This window comes from Crocuta crocuta, unplaced genomic scaffold (assembly GCF_008692635.1).
Source record: "Crocuta crocuta isolate KB4526 unplaced genomic scaffold, BGI_CrCroc_1.0 scaffold48, whole genome shotgun sequence".
NCBI lineage: Eukaryota > Metazoa > Chordata > Mammalia > Carnivora > Hyaenidae > Crocuta > Crocuta crocuta.
Genome location: NW_027533089.1, coordinates 3307285 through 3329783, shown reverse-complemented (window position 1 = coordinate 3329783; position 22499 = coordinate 3307285). Strand labels below are relative to the sequence as shown.

The 22499-nt window shown below is 37.5% G+C and overlaps 1 protein-coding gene across 6 annotated transcripts in view; it reads right to left on the bottom strand.

The window, feature by feature from the left end:
* SASS6 (SAS-6 centriolar assembly protein) overlaps positions 1 to 22499 on the bottom strand; it is a 57879-nt gene continuing 35380 nt past the window's right edge. For all 6 annotated transcript variants that reach the window (XM_077746044.1, XM_077746047.1, XM_077746045.1 and 3 more), the window contains 4 exons: positions 22324 to 22452; positions 3341 to 3438; positions 500 to 594; positions 1 to 397 (listed from right to left, as the gene is read on the bottom strand). In XM_077746044.1, the coding sequence (XP_077602170.1) occupies positions 291 to 397; positions 500 to 594; positions 3341 to 3438; positions 22324 to 22452 (429 nt within the window). In that variant the 3' untranslated portion in view covers positions 1 to 290. The remainder of the gene's footprint in view (positions 398 to 499; positions 595 to 3340; positions 3439 to 22323; positions 22453 to 22499) is intronic.

Genomic DNA, 22499 nt, shown 5'->3' with positions numbered 1-22499 from the left:
TTAGAATTTCTGAGATTTCTGAGGATTCGTTTAATAAAATTCATATTATTCTATAAAAACACGGCGTTCACAAACTAAAAAGTGTCATTTCCTCAATCTCCCAGGCACACCTGGGCTCCTCTAGCTTGGCATAAACGACCGGTCCTTAAAAAAGATCCAAACGATCTAATACGTTAAGCTCAAGTAAACTTGGAAACTTGTTGGCTTAGGATATGATCTATGCTGTTCATATATTTTTAAACTGTGTGAATTTCTAAAATTTCAATAAAGAGCAAAAGGTCACACTAGCATCAACTGTTCGCTAACTGCCCAGGGAAATAGGCTGATGGTGCAGAAGGAAGCGCCGGGGGCTTTGAAGATGTCTGTACTGCTCCGAAAGTGCCATCTTTCTGATGGTCTGTAAATGAGGACAAAAAAAATTATTTGTATTCATGAAGTCTTTACCTAACACAGGTGATTACTCCATAGTGTACAGCCCATGTCAAGAAAGTCTTCTCACCTGGGTTACCGAACAGATTTTGGCTGAGTCCACGTAAAGGAATGCTATCTTCCCTTTTCTTCAGATATTTGGGTTCCAGCCCTAAATTTGCACCACTTGAAAGGAAAATAGTATTTATTTTTACAAAGCCTTGTTTTCACCTTAATAATTTTGAAAGTTTATCTTATTTGTATACATATATATACTATATGTGAAATAACAGAACTAAGTTATATTTATAGCCTTGTACAAAACAAATCACATTCTTCAGTAGTTTTTTAAAATTTTTAATGATTGTTTATTTTTGAGACAGAGCGACAGAATGTGAGTGGGGAAGGGGCAAAAAGAGGAGACGAAGAATTCGAAGCAGGCTCCAGGGTCTGAGCTATTAGCAGAGCCCGACGCGGGGATCAAACTCCCGAGCCATGAAATCATGACCTGAGCCAAAGTCTGACACTTAACCAACTGAGCCACCCAAGCACCCTTCAGTGGTTTCTTAAGCAAATAATTTATCCACAAGCCAGAGTACCCTTCTTCCCGATAAACGAAGTAGCACTAATAAGTCAAAGAGCTAAGATAAAGAATGTAGACTAGCAGCGCCTGGGTGGCTCAGTCGACTGAGCATCTGATTTCACCTCAGGTCATGATCTCACTGTTTTGTGGGTTTGAGCCCACGTATGGCTGTGCTGACAGCTAGGAGTCTGGAGCCTGGTTCAGATTCTGTGTCTCCCTCTCTCTCTGTCCCTCCCCCACTCACACACACTCTCAAAAATAAATATTAAAAAAAATTTTAGGAATGTAGGCTAAATGATAGTACTATGAAATTATAAAAGAGCAGTCATAAAACATAATAAGAGCAACCATAAAACAAATGATACATGATGAAAACATGTTTATGCCTCAAGAATATCTAATAACTTCTAACTCATATTTAAAATGAGTAACATTTTACCTTTGCCAAAGCTCTTCAAAATTTTGTAGTACTTCAAAGCTGTCACTAATATGCACTATTAAAATTCATACACAATAATGGATTCTAGTCAGATAAATACAAATCTAAAACTTTGAAGAAACTGGGGCATTTATGTAGTCCTATATTCCCCCTTTCCACTACCATATTCCTACTTTCTAAATCTGTCCAGTGTTAAGTTTCTCTAGTAGTTTCTGATAACAAGAATTTAAAGGCACTTGTAAAACAATGACATTACATTCTTAAAATTAAATGGTCTTTTGTCCAATTTTCAGTAGAGAAATAAGTGGATGAATAGGTATTTTCTTCAATTTTAGCTTTTAACCTTTGAGATACCCATTGCCATTTTTTCCTAGCTGACAATGGATAAAAAGGAAAAAACCAACTAAAACAGAAAACACTCAAAACAGCTGACCAGTCCTAGTTCTACAGACACACGATTATGTTTGATTTTGTGCCACAAATATGATCATCCTATTTTCTGCCAGTAAAACTGCTGCCGGGTGTATGAGAGTTAAATGTATCAACACAGTTGGGGCACGTGGGTGGCTCAGTCGGCTCAGCAGCCAACTTCGGCTCGGGTCATGATCTCACGGTCCATGAGTTCGAGCCCCTTGTCGGGCTCTGTGCTGACAGCTCAGAGCCCAGAGCCTGCTTCAGATTCTGTGTCTCCCTCTCTCTGCCCCTCCCCCACTCAAGCTCTGTCTCTGTCTCAAAAATAAAATAAACATTAAAAAAGAATTTTAAATGTATCGACATGGCGTTGTGCCATTAACACGAACCGCAGGTGCTCTGGCTCCGGAGCACGTGTGAGGTCACAGAAACATGTCAGGACTTCCAGGAATTCTTTTTTCTTTACAAGAAGCTCACCAACTACTGTAATCCTCACACTGGTGCCAATTTCAGAGAAGCCAATGAATTAAAAGCCAGAGAAGTGGGATAAGAAGCAGCCTCCTTGAACCATGTTAGCAATTTATTCTGCAATATACTGGGATGATGACATCTCATGATAATGCCAGCAGACAGGCCTTAAAGTGACTGTTTTAACTAAGAAAAATACATTAAAAAAAATTACAAACATGAAGAATAGCCAGAGACACAAGTTTTCCTGACTTGTTTAATTTAGCCACAACTCATGATTCAACAAACTTCACTATGTAAAACCTGTATAAGATCTAAAAAGCAAGAAAAAAACTTGAGAGTAGGCAAACCAGAAGTCACCAATTAAAGTGTATTTTGTTAGGTACGGGACAATCTCACAAGCCTTGTTCTTCTTAGCAAAGAACTCTAGCCGTTTAAAAGAGCTGGCTTCTCAGAGTTCTCTAGACTGGAAGCATTAATCAGAAAACTGGAGGGCTTCCTGAGGCCGACAAAGCCTCATAGGAACACAAAACAAAACCCACCAACTAACAGGAATTAGATTTCTAATCTACTTGCCCAAAAGCATATGAAAGGGAGATCTTTATAGAAAGGGATTTCTTTACAATAAAAAGAAAATTTTACTCTATGTTTAACTGTATCTTACAGTTTTAAGAAATTATAAAAAATCTTTTTAATATTTACTTATTTTGAGAGAGAGAGAGAGAGAGAGAGAGAATCCCAAGCAGGCTCCGCACTGTCAGCATAGAGCCTGACACAGGGCTTGATCTCATGAATGGTGAGACCATGACTGGAGTCAAAGTCAACAGTCGGATGCTCAACCAACTGAGCCACCAAGGTGCCCCGGGAAATCTATTTCTTATAGAGAGAAAAGTGACTCGGCTTCAGTCCCTCTGATCCACAACTTAAAATGTCACATAAATAAGTGGACTTCGAAGTTTTCAATCACTGATAAAAATTACTTAGGATGACTTTCCAAAGTGCAAACATTAAATTTTATGACAAGTACTTACTTTTCCTTATCACTTGAGCAAGGCATATTAATAGTTGTTGCTGTTTGAACATCTCCTAGTGATGTATTTGGTTTTGTAAACTGCAAGTTAAACTGAACCTGTGAAGATGGAAAACACCTCATGTAACTTCATGTAACTGAGTTAGTGAGAACTGAGACAGTTTAATATGGAGATAGATGGTTAAAACTTTTTTCTCATATGGGGCGCCCGGGTGGCTCAGTCAGTTAAGCATCTGACTTCAGCTCAGGTCACGATCGCACGGTTTGTGCATTCGAGCCCCATGTCGGGCTCTGTGCTGACAGCTAGCTCAGAACCTGGAGGCTGCTTCAGATTCTGTGTCTCCCTCTCTCCCTGACTCTCCCCTGCTCACACTGTCTCTCTCTGTCTCTCAGAAGTAAATGAAAAACATTAAAAAAATTAAAAAAACAAAACTTTTTTCTCATAAATCTAGACCATAGAATTAAGGTTCAACACATACAACACAAGCACATTTTTCTGAGAGATTTAACAACAAAAATCCTATTTTTCCTTGCCAAAAATATTCCTGTGATTGAAGATGAACAGCGCAAAATGATCTCTTACCAATTATTCTGAAACAAGAACACTAATACAGCTGATCCTCATACAACACGGGTTTGAACTGCAGGGGCCTACTTACACACAGATGCTGGTCAATAAATACAGTACACTAGCAGAATGAGGTACCATTTGTCTCCTCATCCTCACCCAAAGTTAGCCAAGCTGAATCCTGAAGTAACACCTACTCCTTATCCACGTGACTCCCTACATGGCTCCAAGGTAGTTTCTGCTTACAGGAAATGCTGGCAAGCAGTAAGCCGCTAGACCCCCCGGGGGTATCAGCTCACCACCTCAGAGAACGTTCACTATGGCAGAAAGCACCCCTATCTGCTGTCTGCTCTTCAGTGCAGGCTCCTTCCTGTTGTCCTGGGGTCCCCCAGGCCCTCCGGTGTTGTGGTATCATTCATTCTATGATCCTTGCCCAAATACAACCGGTAATTGGCCCTGCCACTTCAGCAAGAATCTCTCTCCAGAGCTGGTTCCTTCACTGCCTCTGTCATGCACACAGGTGGTGGAGTGAGGAGTGCCAAAAGCAGGGGAGAGTCCTGCTGTTCCAGTCTATCCCGTATGCTTCGCTTACCTTCCCTTTGCTTGAAATCATTTGGCAACTTCTTACGTTTCAGTCACAATATACAATACATTCATGGAAGGGGAGAGGGAGAGGAAAAAATATATATAGATATATATAAATAAAAAATACAGAAGTTAAATTTGAGGGGACTCAAAAGTTATACTTGATTTTTTGACAATGCCTCCTAATCCCAGCACGTAAAAATGTATCAAGACACCTGGGTGGCTCAGATGGTTGATCACCCTACTTTTTATTAAAAAAATTTTTTTAAATGTTTACTTTTGAGAGAGACAGAGTGTGAGCAGGGGAAGTGACAAGGGGAAGAGAGAGAGAGACACAAAATTAGAAGCAGGCTCCAGGTTCTGAGCTATGAGCACAGAGCCCGACATGGGGCTCAAACCCACAAACTGCGAGATCATGACCTGAGCCAAAGTCAGACACTTAACTGACAGAGCCACCCAGGTGCCCAAAGCATCTAACTCTTGATTTCAGCTCAGGTCATAATCTCATGGTTTGTAAGTTTGAGTTTACCCTCTCCTCCCCGCCATTGCGCTCTGTGCTGACAGTGTGGAGCCTGCTTGGGATTCTATCTTTCTCTGCCCCTCTCCTACTGATGCTCTCTCTCAAGATAAATGTATATACACTTAAAAAATTAAAAAAAAAATTTTTTTTTAACATTTATTTTTTGAGAGACAGAGAAAGAGTGTGAGCAGGGAAGGGTAGAGACTGAGGCAATCACAGAATGTGAAGCAGGTTCCAGGCTCTGGGCTGTCAGCACAGAGTCTGAGGTGGGGTTCAAGCTCATGAACCACAAGATCCTGACCTGAGCTGACACCAGATGCTTAACCAACTGAGCCACCCAGGCGCCCTCCAAAAATTTTAAATAAATAAATATCATAGTTCTAAAAGTTATCTTATTTATAACAATGATGCATATACATCATGCATTATGAGAATTCTTCCCTTTTCAAGGATTTTCAGTCTGTTATATTTATGGTTTCTAAATGAAAAGCTAGGAATTTGAATTTTAAAAGTAATCCAAGAATCTATACAAAATCCAAACTAGATGACTTACCACATTTCACACCAGGAATTAATAAATGGGTTCTATACTAGAAAATGTATACACATAATCACACTAATATATGGGGAAAAAATTATGACCATTTACATACAAATGGAAAAGGCATGAGAAAACATTAAATATCTACTTTTGGTAAAAACTCAATAAAAAAGGAATAGATAGATACTAAATAGGTTAAAATTACAAATTTAAAAAGTATATACTACTGTATTTACTATCAAATTTCAATATTCCAAATATATTACTTCTCTCTACATTAATCCATACATTTCACATGATAAACTTAAACACAAAAAGGATTTTTAAAAGTGAAACAAGCTGACTCTAATATTCCTTATAGAATAATAAACATGGAGTGCCTGGGTGGCTCAGTTAAGTACCCAATTTTGGCTCAGGTCATGATCTTGTGGTCCATGTGTTTGAGCCCTATGTCGGGCTCTATGCTGACAGCTAGGAGCTTGGAGCCTGCTTCAGATTCTGTGTCTCCCTCTATCTCTGCCCCTCCCCCACTTGCACTGTCTCTCTCTCTCAAAAATAAACACTAAAAAAGTTTAAAAAAAGAAAAAAATACGGAAGAGTGAGGAAAATTAAGTACCAGATAGCAATTCATAAGATAGTTTTCAGGCACCAATCATAAATTAGAAAACTGGGACAATATAAAGAATGGTCTTAAATACTGAACAAGAAATGCACAGGTTGTAATCTTTGAGAGAAGTATAATTCCCCATTAATGAATGACCCAGTTTTCCATCTGGAGCACATCCTAAATTCAGGATGGAAATTTCAGAGGGAAAACATAACTGCTAAATGGAAGAGATCAACATCAGAATTTAGGGAGTTGGGTGAATGAAAGCTAAAAGGCAGAATTATGATCAGATAGAAGCTATAAAGGAAAATCTCTGGAAATCTGCATGAGTCCCTTTGAGTTTTTGCTTAGTACTGGCCACATGCAGAGGGAAAAACGCTACAAGACAAAAAAAAAAAAAAAAAAAAAAAAAAAAAAAAGAAAAACAGGGTTTTAACATCAACAATTCCCAAGGTTCATAATCATGGAGACAAAGTGGAGAGTCCTTGGTAATCACTTAGGGCATCCAGTGAAGAGCCACAAAGGATCACAGCCTTACAGATGGGCTGAATTATCCCTTGAGTAAAAGCTACTTTAGATGTCCCCAAGTAAAGCTAAAGAAAAAAAAATGAAAAAACCTAAAATGCTCCAAAGGGATCAAGTGAACCCACAACTAATTTAAATACCAGCCACTATTTATTAAAAAAACTTTTTTTTTTTTTAAATCTTTACTTATTTTTGAGAGAGAGGGAGAGACAGAACATGAGCAGGGGAGAGGCAGAGAGAGAGGGAGATACAGAATGCGGAGCAGGCTCCAGGCTCTGAGCTGTCAGTGCAGAGCCTGATGTAGGGTGTGAACTCACAAACCATGAACCCACTACCTGAGCTGAAGTCCGAGTCTTAACCGACTGAGTTATCCAGGTGCCACTACTAGCCACTCTTTAAAGGAAGATAACAAAATCCATATAGTCAACAATGTAACCACTGACAATGTTCCACATTCAATCAAAACTTACTAGAGATGACATTTAGAAAATGTGACACGAAGGAAAGAGTCAATAGAAAATGAATCCAGAAATGATAAGAGAACAAGGACAGAGATATTAGAACAAAGACAATGATCAAAAAAAATTTAATGGAAATTCAAAGTATGAGAAAAATAAAAAATATAAAAAAGAATGACATGGAACTTGCAGTGATGGAAAATTCAATACCTAAAACACAAATTTCTACCTGGAAAGAAGTAACAGCATATTAAAAATTGCAAAAAAAAAAAAAATCAGTGACTTTAAGACACAGCACTTGACTATAAAACAAAGCATAAAATAATAAAGAGTTTCAACAGAAAAACATGGGATCAACCAGGTATAACTGGAGTACTGAAAGGAAATAACAGGAAAAAAAGTGCAGGAAATAATAGGGGAAAAAATGCAGAAATAATGACCAGAATTTTCCAAGCTGTCAACCATAAATCCGATACACAGATCCTCAATAAAAAGCCCTAAGTGCATAGAGATATGTATGTAGCACACCAAGGTATATTATAAATAAGTTGGTGAAAAAAATAAAAAACAAAAAGGAAATGTTAAAAGCACCCAGAGAAAAAGTCATTTTCTAAATAGGAAAAGTGATAAAAATGACTACTGATGACTTGTCAGAAACTATTCAATCCAGGCAATGATGGAATGACATCTTCAAAATGCTGAAAGGAAACAGAAACTTGTTGATTTTGATGGCAACGGAGGAAGATGACGATGGAGGAAGACCCTGAACTCACCTCCACCAGACACACACCAAATCTACCTTTTCGGAGACCAGTTACTCCTGAATATCCTGAAGGCTGAATGAACAACTTGTGCATGACAGAGAATGCCAAAAAATGGAGACAGGGCAAGAAAGGGAACCCCCCTCACTGTCACACTACAAACGGCACTGGGGAGGGAGAGTACTGAGGGACTGTGAGCGGATTCATCTGCCCTACACACAGAAAACAGCCTCAGATTAACAGAACAACTAGAATATAAAAGATCCAGCCCTGGAGCTCCGCCAAACAGCAAGCGAGCTGCTGTACTCTCTCTGGGTCATAGAGTACCACTGGCGAGTACCACTGTTTATGTTCCCCCTCCACCTTGATAGTGCAGACAGGGGACAGGGGACCTCGGCCAGCCCTGGGATCCTAGCCCACATCAGATCCAAACACCTTGGGAACCAAGGAAAAAGCTGTTAAAAGAGCAACTAGATTAAAAGATCCAGCCCTAGGATTCTGCCACATGGTGGAGGAAACTGTTGGAACTCTCTCTGGGTTGAAGAGCTGGCCAAGTGGCACAGTTTATTTTGCCCAACCTCGATAGTGTGGATGAGAACAGGATTTGGACACCCTAGCCAGACTCCTGGTTCAGGGAGCCCAGGCACCTAGTACACACCAGCCCCAGCTGTCCCACCAAGGCAGCCCCAGCACGGTGCACACCCGACACGCCTAATCAGGGCTCACTGTTAACTCCAGTCATTTTGCCATGGTGACAAAGGGGCAAAGCAGCCCAGAACACTCTGGGCCCTAGCCACTTTAGCTGCAGATGTCTTGCCAGGGCACCCCTAGTACAGAAACCCCCAGGACCTCCAAACCCACTGCCACATCATCTCCAGATGACTCATCAGGGTGCCTTCTGTGTCAAGTGACATGGAAAGCCCTAGCCAGTGTCCATTTCAGCTTCAGTTATCCTGGCAGGATGCCCTCTGCATGGAGAGCTCTGGGCCCACCCCTGCCCACACCTGCTTCAGTTCAGAACCTCCCACCAAGGCAGCCCCATGACAAAGTACCCCGTGACGCCCAGCCCACACAAGCCACACCTCTACCCAACCAGCCAAGTCACCAGGCACACACAACCTACACAGGGGATGACCATACACATGACGATTCCTTTGAGTTTAGAAGAAGTAGCTGCTGCATCAGATTCAGAAAAGCAAACACTGAAAGTCTAGCAAAGGGAGAGAGATATGCTCCAAATGAAAGACCAAGACAAAAGCTCAGAAAAAGGATTAAATGAAATAGAACTAATCTGATAAAGATTTTGAAGTTATGGTTAGAAAGATGCTCATTGGACTGTAAAGAAGAATGGATGAATTCAACAAAGAGAGAGAAACTACACAAAAACTAATAAAAAATGTATTAACAACTGAATGTAAAATACAGTAGAGGAATCAACAGCAGATTAGCAAACACAAAAGAACAAATCAGCAACCTGGCAGACAGGGTAATGAAAGGCAGCCAAGCCGAACAGCAAAAAAAAGAAAACAAAAAAAATTTTTAGGCAAACTCTACCCTCCAACGTGGGGGCCTGAACTCATGACCCCAAGATCAAGAGCTGCATGCTACACCAACTGAGCGAGCCAGGTGTCAAAGAAAAAAGAATTATTAAAAAATGAGGACAAATCAAGGGACCTCCTGGACATCAAGAGAGCAAACATTCATATCAAAAAGATCCCAGAAGAGAGAGAAAAGCACAGAAATCTTATTTGAGAAATAATACCTGAAAACTTCCCTAACCTGGAGAAGGAAACAGATATCCAAGTTCAGGAAGCACAGAGAACTCCAAACAAGATGAAGCCAAGGAGGTCCATACCATGACACATAGCTGAAATAACAAAGATTAAAGATACAGAACTTTTTACTTATTTTTCATTTTTTTTAATGTTTTATTTATTTTTGAGAGAGAGAGACAGCATGAGCAGGGGAGGGTCAGAGAGAGAGAGGGAGACACAGACTGAAACAGGATCCAGGCTCTGAGCCAGCTGTCAGCACAGAGCCCGACGTGGGGCTCGAACCCACAAACTGTGAGATCCTGACCTGAGCCGAAGTCGTATGCTTAACCGACTGAGCCACCCAGGTGCCTCAGATACAAGACTTTTTAAAGAGAAACAACTAGTTGTACACAACAGAAATCCCATAAAGTTATCAGTTACTTTCTCATCAGAAATTGTGCAAGCCAGAAAGGAGTAGCAGGATACATTCAAAGTGCTAAAGGAAAAAAAGAAACAAACAAATAAACCCTATACCCAAGAATGCTCTACCTGTCAAGATAAGAGCATTTCCCAAATGAAAGTTAAAGTTCATCATCACTAGACCAGCCTTACAAGAAATGTTAAACAGACTCCTCTAAGTGGAAAAGAAAAGGCAATAATAAGAAAATTAGGAAAAGAAAAACTTTCATGAATAAAAGCAAAGATACAATAAAGATAATAAAGCAATCCCTTATAAAGCTCGTATAAATGTTAGAAGACAAAAGTACTAAATTAATTTATTTCTAAACAAAATTAGTTAAGGGGACTCACAAAACAAAAAGATGGAAACTATGAAAACATATACAAAAAATGTGAAGGGGAGGGGGTAAAAATAAAGTTTATTTACAGGGTCTTTGAAATTGACTATCAACTTAATATAGACTGTTATATCCTTAGGATGTTATATATGAACTTCATGGTAAGTATAAACCAACAACCTATATAGTAGGTACACATAAGAGGAATAAATCCAAGCATAACACTAAAGAAAGTCATCAATCACAAGGGAAGGGAGCAACAGAAGAACTATAAAAACAACCAGAAAATAATGAAATGGCAATAAGTACATACCTATCAAGAATTACTTTAAAAATGTAAAGGATCGGGGCACCTGGGTGACTCAGTCGGTTAAACGTCCGACTTTGGCTCAGGTCATGATCTCACGGTTTGTGGGTTCAAGCCCCGCGTCGGGCTCTGTGCTGACAGCTAAGTCAGAGCCTGGAGCCTATCTTTGGATTCTGGGTCTCACTCTCTCTCTGACCCTCCCCTGCTCACACGGTCTCTCCCTCTCTCTCAAAAAAAACACAAAAAACAAAAAACAAAATAAATAAAACATTAAAAAATAAGTTATGCTTGATGCTATTCCTGTCAGAGTGAAAAGTACCAGCTCTTAAAAAAAAAAAGGATCTAAATGGCCCAATCAAGACACATGGTAACGGAATGTTCTGATTACAAAACAAGCCCCATCTACATGCTGCCTACAAGAGACTCACTTCAGACCTAAAGACATAAAGACTGAAAATGAAGTGATGAAAAAGATATTCCATACAAATGGAAAAACAACAAAAAAGCCTAGGTAGCAATACTTACATCAGACAACACAGACATTAAAACAAAGTGTAACAAGAGACAAAGGAGGGTGTTATATAACAATAAAGGGATCAATCTGTAAAGGGAATAGAACTGTAAGTAGTTATGCACTCAACACTGGAGCACTTAAATACATAAAACAAGTATTAATAGACATTAAGGGAGAAACTGACAATAATATAATAACAGTAGCGGACTTTAACACCTCACTTACATCAGTGGATACTTTATCCAGGAAGAAAATCAATTATGAAACAGGATCTTTATATGACATTTAAAAAAATTTTTTTTTATTTTATTTTTTATCTTTATTTGCAGGGATATTTTTTATCTTTATTTGAGGAGGGGCAGAGGGGGGGGGGGCGTCGAGGAAGAATCCCAAGCAAGCTCCAGGTTCAGCACAGAGTTTGATGTGGGATTCAATCCCATAACCCTAGGATTATGACCTGTGCCAAAATCAAGTCGGATGCCCAACTGACTGAGCCACCCAGGTGTCCTGACATATTAGATCAGATAAACTTTACAGATATATACCGAACATTCCACCCCAAACCAATAGAATACACATTTTTTTCAAAACATGTGGCACATTCTCAGGACAGATCCAGTTTCAATAAATGTAAACAGGTCTCAATAAATGTAAGACTGAACTCTATCAACCCTCCTTTCCGACAACCATTATGAAAGTAGAAATTACAAGAAAAAAACTGGAAAAAGTACAAATACATGTAGGCTAAACAACAAGCTATTAAATACCCACTGGGTAAATTAAGAAATCAAAGAAGAAATTGAAAAATACACCAAGACAAAAGAAAATGAAAACACACACCAGTCCAAAATCAATAGGATGTAGCTAAAGCAATTCTAAGAGGAAACTTTATAGTGATAAAGGCCTACCTCAAAAAGCAAGGAAAAATCTGAAACTTAACATCTAAAGGAACTAGAAAAAGAACAAAGCCCCAAGCCAGTATGAATAAAAGAAGAAAGATCAAAGCACAAATAAATAAATGAAACAGAGAGGAAAAAAACACTAGAACAGATCAATGAAATCAGCTGGTTCTTTGCAAAGATCAACAAAATTGAAAACCCTTTAACTAGACTCATCAAGAAAAAAAGAGGAACCAAAAAAACTCAGAAGTGAAAGAAGTATCAACTGACACCACAGAAATACAATGAATTGTAAGAAACTAAAATGAAAAATTATATGCCAACAAATTGGGCAACCTAGACAAGGGCAGATCCCTAAAAACACACCATCTTCCAAAATGTAATTAGCAAGAAACAGAAAATTTGAACAAATTATCAGTAAAAAAATTATTATCAGCAACCAAAAAATTTCCAACAAAGTAAAATCCAGAACCAGATGGATTCAGAGGTGGTTCTACATACATTTAAAGAAGAATTAATTTCCTCTTCAGATTATTCCAAAAAAAAAAAAAAGGCACAGGAGAGAAAGCTTCAAAACATATATTCTGTAAGACCAGCATTGCCCTCAGATCAAAATCAGACAGACACTACAAAAAAGGAAAACTACAGGCCATATCCCTGAAGAGCATGGATATAAAAATCCTCAACAAAATATTAGCAAGGCAGGGGCGCCTGGTTGGCTCAGTCGACTTCAGAGGTTTAACCTCAGTCGGTTGATCGTCCGACTTCAGCTCAGGTCAGGATCTTGTGGTTTGTGGGTTCAAGCCCTGTGTCGGGCTCTGTGCTGACAACTCAGAGCCTGGAGCCTGTTTCAGATTCTATGTCTTCCTCTCTCTCTCTGCCCCTCCCCAGCTTGTGCTCTGTCTCTAACGTTTTAAATAAACGTTAAAAATTTTTTTTTGAAATATTAGCAATATACCTACATTATTAAAAGGATCATTGACCATGATCAAATGGGATTTATTCCTGGGATACAAGGATGGTTCAATATGTGCAAAACAATCAACATGTGAAACACCACTTTAACAAAACTAGAATAAAAATCATATGATCATCTCAATCATTAAGAAAAATCATTTGACAAATTCAATATCCATTCATGATAAAAATTTTCAACAAAGTGAGTTTAGAGAAAACACCTCAACATAATAAAGGTCATATATGATAAACCCACAACCAACATCACACTGAATAGTGAAAAATTGAAACCTTTACCCTTAAGATCAAAAACAGCACAAGGATGTCCACTCTAGGTACTTTTATTTGACATAATACTAGAAGTCCTAGCCATAGCAGACAAGAAGAAATAAAAGGTATCCAAATTGGTAAGGATTAAACAGTCACTATTTGCAGATGACATAATACCTTACATAGAAAACCCTAAAAACTCTACAAAAAAACTATCAGAATAAGTGAATTCAATAAAATTGCAGAATACAAAATTAATATACAGAAATCATTGTTTCTATATTAATAATAAAGTAGAAACGGAAATTCAGAAAATAATTCCATGCACCCCTATACTGATAAGAGCATTATTTACAATAGCCAAGTTATGGAAGCAGCCCAAGCATCCACTGACTGATGAATGGATACAGAAGATCGGGTATATATACACACAATTGAATATTATTCAGCCATAAAGAAAAAAATCTTGCCATTTGCAATAAAATGGTGGAGCCAGAGACTTTAAGCAAAATAACAGAAAGAAAAATAACCATATGATTTCATTCATATGTGGAATTTAAGGGGGGAAAAAAAGGAAAAAAAATAAAAGAGAGACATATTAAGAAAGAGACTCTTATTTACAGAGAACTGATGGTTACCAGAAGGGAGGGGGCGTGAGGGGATGGGCTAAATAGCTGATAGGGATTAAGAAGTGCACTTGTGATGGGTGGCTCAGTTGGCTGAGCGTCTGACTTTAGCTCAGGTCATGATCTCACGGTTCATGAGTTCGAGCCCCGCATCAGGCTCTGTGCTGACAGCTCAAGAGCCTGGAGCCTGCTTTGGATTCTGTGTCTCCTCTCTCTCTGCCCCTCCCTGCTCATCTCTGTCTCTCTCTCTCTCTTTCTCAAAAGTAAACATTAAAAAAAGAGGAATAAAAGATTAAATAGATATCTCCCCAAAATAAATACACTGATAACAAATAGGCACATGAAAAGGTGCTCTCAACTTCATTAGCTATTAAGGAAACTGCACATTAGAAGTCACAAGAAGATATTTCTATACACCTGTTAGAATGGCTAAAATTAAACAATTCACCATACCAGCTGTTGTCAAGAATATATCTTGAATTCTCAGACTGCCGGTGGTAGATGGTTCAACTGCTTTTGGAAAAGTTTGGTAATTTCTTAAAAATGAAATATATATCCCCAGCCATTCCATTTCCAGGTATTCACCTTAGAGAAATACAAAGACTTATACACAAACATTCACAAGCAGCTTTATTTGTAACAGTCCCAAGCTGAAAATGACCCAAATGTCTATCAAATGATGAATGGATAAACAAATGGTGGCATATCCATTCAATGATATACTAGAACTAGTAATACACACTACAACTTGGATATACCTCGGGGCACCCAGGTGGCTCAGTTGGTTAAGCAACCAACTTCGGCTCAGGTCATGATCTCGCAGTTCGTGGGTCCGAGCCCCGCGTTGGGCTCTGTGCTGACTGCCGGCTCAGAGCCTGGAGCCTGTTTCAGATTCTGTGTCTCTCTCTCTCTCTCACCCTCCCCTGCTCACGCTGTGTCTCTCTCTCTCTCAGAAATAAATGAAACATTAAAAAAAAAAAAAACTTGGATACACCTCAAACATATGCTGAGTGAAAGAGGACAACAAAAAACTTCATATTTATGATTCTATTCATGTAAAATGTAGTAAAGCAAATTAATAGACAGAAGGAAGATCAGTACTTGCCTAGGGCTGGGAGCAAGAGTATGGATTAACTACAAATAAGCACTAGGGAACCCGTTGGGGGACATGTAAATGCTCTACAAATGAACTGTCATGATGGCTTCACAATTCTATAATTTAAATTACTGAACTATAAACTTAACCATGGCATAATTTTTTTTTTTAATGTTTTATTTATTTCTAGGAGAGAGAGAGAGAGAGACAGCATGAGCAGGGGAGGGTCAGAGAGAGAGGAAGTCACAGACTCTGAAACAGGCTCCAGGCTCTGAGCTGGCAGTCAGCACAGAGCCCGACGCGGGGCTCGAACCCACAAACCGCGAGATCATGACCTAAGTGAAAGTCGGACGCTTAACCGACTAAGCCATCCAGGCGCCCCAACCATGGCATAATTTTAAATATAAATTATACTTTAGTAAAGTTTAAAAAATTTTTTTAAAAGGGCACCATAAAGAGTAAAAAGACAAGGCAAAAATTGGAAAACAGTAAATTAACATATAAAACCAATAGCAGACTAGTGACCAGGATATATAAAAAACACTTATGCTGTCATTTTTTAAGGGCTAAACATCTAAAACAAAAACAGATACAGAAATAGACATTTTACAGAAGAGGAAACATAAACTATAAATACAAAGCTGATGTTTCCCAATAATAAGGGAAATAAATATTAATCTTCATCATAATCAACAGACAAAATTATTTCTGACCCAATTACTTTTCAGAATTTATCTTACATAGCGGCACCTGGGTGGCTCAGTAGGGTAAGCGTCTGACTTTGGCTTGAGTCATGATCTCACAGTTTGTGAGTTTGAGCCCCGCATCAGGCTCTGTGCTGACAGTGAGGAGCCTAGCCTGCTGTGTCTCCCTCTCTCTCTCTGCCCCTCCCCTACTTGTGGTCTGTCTCTCAAAAATAAATAAATGTAAAAAAAAATTAAAAAAAAAGAATTTATCTTACATAAAGAAAACGTGTATATATATATACACGTACATATATATATATATATACACATACATACATATATATACACACACACACACAATGGAATACTACTCAACAACAACAACAAAAAGAAATCTTGCCATTCCCAACATAGAACAAAAGAGTATAATGCTATTTCATAGCAGCACTCTCCACAATAGCTAAAACATGGAAAGAGCCTAAGTGTCCATCAACAGATGAATGGATCAAGAAGATGTGGTTTATCTATACCATGGAATACTACATGGCAATGAGAAAGAATGAAATCTGGCCATGTGTAGCAACATGGATGGACCTTGAGGGTGTTATGCTGAGCGAAATAAGTCAGGCAGAGAAGGACAAATATCACATGTTTGCACGTATAGGAGGATTAGGAGGAACTTGACGGAGGAACAAGGGGGAGAAGAAGGGGGGAAATGGTGGGGGAAAGGGAGAGAAGCAAACCATAAGAGACTCTTGAATGCTGACAAAAACTGAGGACTGATGGATGTAGGGGGGAGGAGGCATGGGGATGGAGGAGGACACTTGTGGGGATGAGCACTGAGTGTTATGTGGAAACTAATTTCACAATAAACTATTAGAAAAAAAAAGTATAATGCTAATAAGTCAAAGACAAATAACCATGTGATTTCACGCATATGTGGAATTTAAGAAACAAATGACCAAAGGAAAAAGACATACCAAAAAACAGACTCTTAACTATCAAATACCACCTGATGGTTACCAGAGGGGAAGGGGAGGAGTAGATAGGTGAAATCAGTGAAGGGAATTACAAGTACACTTTATCTTGATGAGCACTAAGTAATATACAAAAGTGCAGAATCACTATATTATGTACCTGAAACTAACTTAACTCTGTATTTTAACTATACTGGAATTAAAATTTAAAAAAAGAAAAAAATGGAAAGAATTTATCCTACAAATCTACTGGTAAAAGGCCACAAAGATACATATAAAATATAATTGATGAAGCACGGTATGAATATCTAGATTGAAAACAACTTGATCATCCATTAACAGAGCACTAGTTAAATTAAGTATAGTACATGGATACACTGGAATACAAAGAAGTCATTAAATAACAAAAATTAACATTCTAATACATGGAAATGGACTAATTTCATGATAATACTAATGAATGAAAAAAAGCGAGGCACGGAACAGTGAGCATGTACAATTTAAGACTATATATACACTCATGAATACAAACATACATACGTATACATATACAAATGCATACCCTTGTGTATGCTTTAAATACTTTTGGAAGATATAAAAAACTCCTAACAATGATTTTCTCTGAGGAGAAAACTGGGGACCACAGGAGGGACATTTAGACAGTATATCCTCCAATACATTTAGGAGCTTCCCATGCTCATATATTTTTTTTAAAAAATAGTTAACACAAAATAAGCAAACATTTAGAACCATGTGGTGAATGAAGTGTAGAGTCTAACTGAGAAATGTTATCTCTAGATAAAATCTCTGAATACACATTGTGGGCTAAACATGATCAAGATACATCAAGCATCTGATATTAGATAGCTACTTTCTTATTGCAGAAAATCTTCACATAACCTCAACGATTAAATCTGATCATGTTTGACCTTAAGGTTTATCCCACCTGAAAGAATCAGAATCAGACACTGTAAAGTGTTTAAGTGATTTCATCACAAGCATTTTCTCTGATACCAAATAATATCTTCTTGATAACAGCTCTGTTTAAAAGATACTATAGTTTGTGATCATAATGGAGTTTTCACCATAAAACGTAAGCACCATATTGGCAAGGACTTGGTCTTGTTCAGTGCTGTGTCTCTTGCAACAGAACAATGTATGGCCATAGTAAAAATTCATTAAATATTTATTGAATGAATGAATCCTTTTTTGTCTCCAATAAAGAAGTTAATTTGTCTATCTTGCTTACGAAATTATCAAATTTTTTTAATGAAAGCTATTCATTCATTCATTCATTCATGAGAGAGAGAGAGAGAGAGAGAGAGCAGGCATCTGCAAGTGGGGAAGAGGGACAGAGGAAGAGAGAGAAAGAATCTTAAGCAGGTACCACGCTCAGTGCATAGCCTGACACAGAGTCAATCCCAAGATCCTGGGATCATGACCTGAGCCAAAATCAAGAGTCAGTATGCTCAACTGAACATGACGCTATCAAATGTTCTATTTGTCAGCATGCCACAATCTTTTAAAACACTCCTTTGTATTTCCTTCAGCATAATTTTGTTTCTTGCCTAATTTAACTAATTTTATTATGCATCCTCTACTTGAATGTACTAAATCCCTACCGTAATATTTAAAGACATTAGGTATATCACAATTTCAATGTCATGAAATAAAATTATTTCCTTTTACTTCAACTAAAAAGATCATGTTTTAATCACAATATCCGTTAGCCCAAGACTAACCAGATCAGTGGTCTCCAAAGTAGTTAGTGATAATGACCATGCATTAAGGTAGGAGAAGAAAATCTTATAAATTTGATTTATATATACTCTTTAATTTCTGAGTATCCTATTAGTAATATTTAATAAAGAAAATAACGAATCACTTATGATGTACCAGGCACTATTCTCAGCAAATATATTAACTTACCTAACCCTCACAATAACCTAGTAAGGGAGACAAAATTATTGCTCTACTTTACAAGGGGAGACACTGAAGCATGAGAGTTAGATGCTTATTGTTTTTTGTGTTTCAGTGGCTGGGCCAATTCACATTGATAAAGACAGGATTTAAATTAAAAAAAAAAAAGTCTTTTTTAACATTTATTTTTAAGAGACAGACAGACCACAGTGGGGGAGGAGTAGAGAAAAAATGAGACACAGAATCTGAAGCAGACTCCAGGCTCTATCAGCACAGAGCCCAGTGAAAGGCTTAAACCCACAAACCATGAGATCATGACCTGAGCCAAAGTCAAATGCTTAACTGGCTGAGCCACCCAGGAGCCCCAAGACAGGATATAAATTCTAACATCAGATTCCACCTTCATAACCAGTAACTATAATGTATGTAATATGCATGGTAGTATATGCATACAATTCACAAATAAATATTCATGTATTAGAGATTCAAGTTCAAAGTGTTTTATGTGTTTAAAAACTGTTTTTTTAACTGTTGGCAATATGTGATCAAAATACAGAAATCAGTGGTATAGGAAATCGTAGAAGTCCTGGTTCTATATTTAAGAATGTCCTTGTTATAATGACTTCTCCAATTCCAGAAGAACAATAAGAAAGGTAATCTTGTGAATCATATTTAGTTCTACAAACTAGGTAACTATCTGGAAAGAATCTGTAGTATTTCTTATCCTCATTTGGGATATTACATATATTCCTACAAAGCTGTTTAAATAAAGAAGCAATTTGGAAAAAAATATGAAGTTTACTCAAACAGTTACAAATAGAGGAATCCCTGGTGGCTCAGTTGGTTAAGTGCCCAACTCCTGATTTTGGCTCAGGACCTGATCTCGGCTCAGGTCCTGATCTCACAGCATGGATTCGGGCCCTAAGCCAACAGCATGGAGTGTTCTTGGGATTCTCCCCCACTGCCCCACTTTCTGCCCTATCCCCACTCACATGCGCACTTTCTCTCTTAAAATAAATAAATATTTTTTAAAGTTAAAAATAGAACCATCTTATGATTCATCAATCGCACTATTGGATATTTACCCAAAGAACACAAAAACACTAAATCAAAGGATATGAGCAACCCTATGTTTACAGCAGTCCAGGTGTCCATCAATCAACTGATAAATGAAGATGTAGTACATATATAAAATGGAATATTATTCAGCCATAACAATGTGAAATCTTGCCTACTGCAATGATGTGGATGAAACTAGAGATTGTAATGCTAAGTGAAATACATCAGAAAGACAAATACCATATGATTTCACTTGTGGAATTTAGGAACAAAACAAAGGAAAAAATGAGAGAAGAGTCAAAGCAAGAAACAGACTTTTAATTACATAGAACAATCTGACAGCTATCAGAGGGGAGGGCCATGGACAGATGGGTTAAATAGGTGGTGGGGATCAAGGAGTGCACTTGTGATGAGCATGTGGTAATATATGGAACTGCTAACTTATTGTAGCATACACCTGAAATTAATAACTGTTTATTAACTAACTGAAATTAAGAAAAAACTTAGAAATAAAATGAAAGAACAATTTGGTCATAATTCTGAAGAAAAAAATTGATCCCAAAAGGCAACCCCACTTGAATGTGTAGATATTCACTAAAAAACAATCATATTCAAGAAACAAGTATTAAAAAGAAAGAAAAGAAAAACAGGTGTTGGTGACAGTGTGGAGAAAAAGGAACCCTCATACACTGTTGTTGGGAATGCAAACTGGTATAGCCACTGTGGAAAACAGTATGGAGGTTCCTCAAAAAATTAAAAATAAAATTACCATATGATCCAGTAGATACTAGGTATTTACCCAACGAACATGAAAACACTAACTTGAAAAGATATATACACTCCTATGTTCGTGGCAGCATTATTTACAATCGCCAAATTATGGAAGTAACCCAAGTATCCATCAAGAGATGAAAGGTTCAAGGGGTGCCGNAATGGAATGCTGTCCAGCCATAAAAGAATAAAATCTTGTCATTTGCAATAAATAACATGGATGGAACTATAAGGTATAAAAGTATGTGAAATATGTCAAAGAAAGACAAATACCACATGATTTCACTCATGTGAAATTTAAGAAACAAAACAAGGAAAGGGAAAAAAAAAAGACAAATCAAAAAACAAACTATAGAAAACAAAATGATGGTTACCAGAGGGGGGAGGTCTGGACAGATGGGTGAAATTGGTGAAGGGGATTAAGTGTGCATTTATCTTGATGAGCACTGAGTAACAGTGCTCAATTCAACAACAGTAACAGTTCAACAGAATTGCTGAATCACTACATTGTACACCTGAAACTAACAGAACACTGTATGTTTATTATATTGGAATTAAAATTTAAAAATAAAGCTAATGAATAGTATAAGAGTTACTTAACATTGTAAAAAACAATAGTACTCCTCTGAAAACAAATGTCTAATGTTCTTTAACAAGCAATGTAAGAAAATCCACCTAAGTGCATCTAAATACTCTTTATGTAATGATATTCTAAGCATAAAACTCGTTTAATTCTCATTTCACTGAGAATTCTCAATAGCTCCAGATGACAGTTAACAAGGCTTTGGCAAAAAAGCATATGCCTAAGCAACACAACCAGCTTATTTTTAGAGCAGCCCAAAACTAATGTGACAAAGGGTTTATTTTTAAGTTTATTTATTTAAGAGTGCGCAGGCAAGCAAGGGGCAGAGAGGGAGAGAGAGAATCCAAATAGGCTCCACAATGTCAGTGCAGAGCCTGACACAGGGCGTGATCTCACAAACAGTGAGACTGTGACCTGAGCCAAGATTAAGAGACATTTAACCAACTGAGCCACCCAGGTGCCTTTTGATAAAGGGTTTATAATAGCAATTTCAAAGTCCTCAATTCTTTTATAAAATATTCTTTTAAAAAATGTTTGTCTCCAAAATTTAGAAAAAACAAACAAACAAACAAACAAACAATTTTGACCTAAAGATAGGAATGAAAACAGAATCAGTGGTTGGTCTGGTGGATGAAATTATTGTGCAAGTTTTAATACATATGAAAACAATGTATAAACCTAAGACATCAGTAATAACAATGATAACAAAGAACTCGAGTGGGTAGGAAAAAGCCTTAGCAAATAAATCAGATTTGAGAAAATGCTAGTCCTATGTTATTTAAGATTAGGTTGCCAGAACTACAGTGTAGAATATACTATAATCCTGCTTTATCAGACTTTAAATCCTGGCAATAGAATCCAAAAATGTCACCATAGCTAATACATCAACCGTATGAAGTCAGTAATCCTAGTTAAGTTTGAGAGTGGTAAAAGATAAAAGTACAGAATGAGTAAAAATGGAGAAAGAGGTTGAATAGGAAATCAAGTTTAAGCACACTGATATTTACCTTTTTATAAATTACAGATATTCAAAAAATACCATATAGTGCAGATAGTATTTCCTGTAAGCATGAACTAGATATTCAATAATACTTAGCAAGTGATCAAAGGCTAAATTAATTTTTAAAATTAAAAGTTAAGTTAATTTTAAAATTAATAAGTTGCTATATCTTGCCCCCAAAAAGTATTAGTTAATTTGTCTACCTTTGGTCCAGAAACTGGATGGATGTTATTTTTGGTAGATATAGGATGAAGAAAGGTATTCTGGAATCCAAATGCAGAGGAGACAGGATAACCAACCCCACAGGCTGGGTACATAAGTCTACCATCAACCTAAAAATAAAAACATAAAAAAGGGTGAGACATTAGTTCTAAATAGT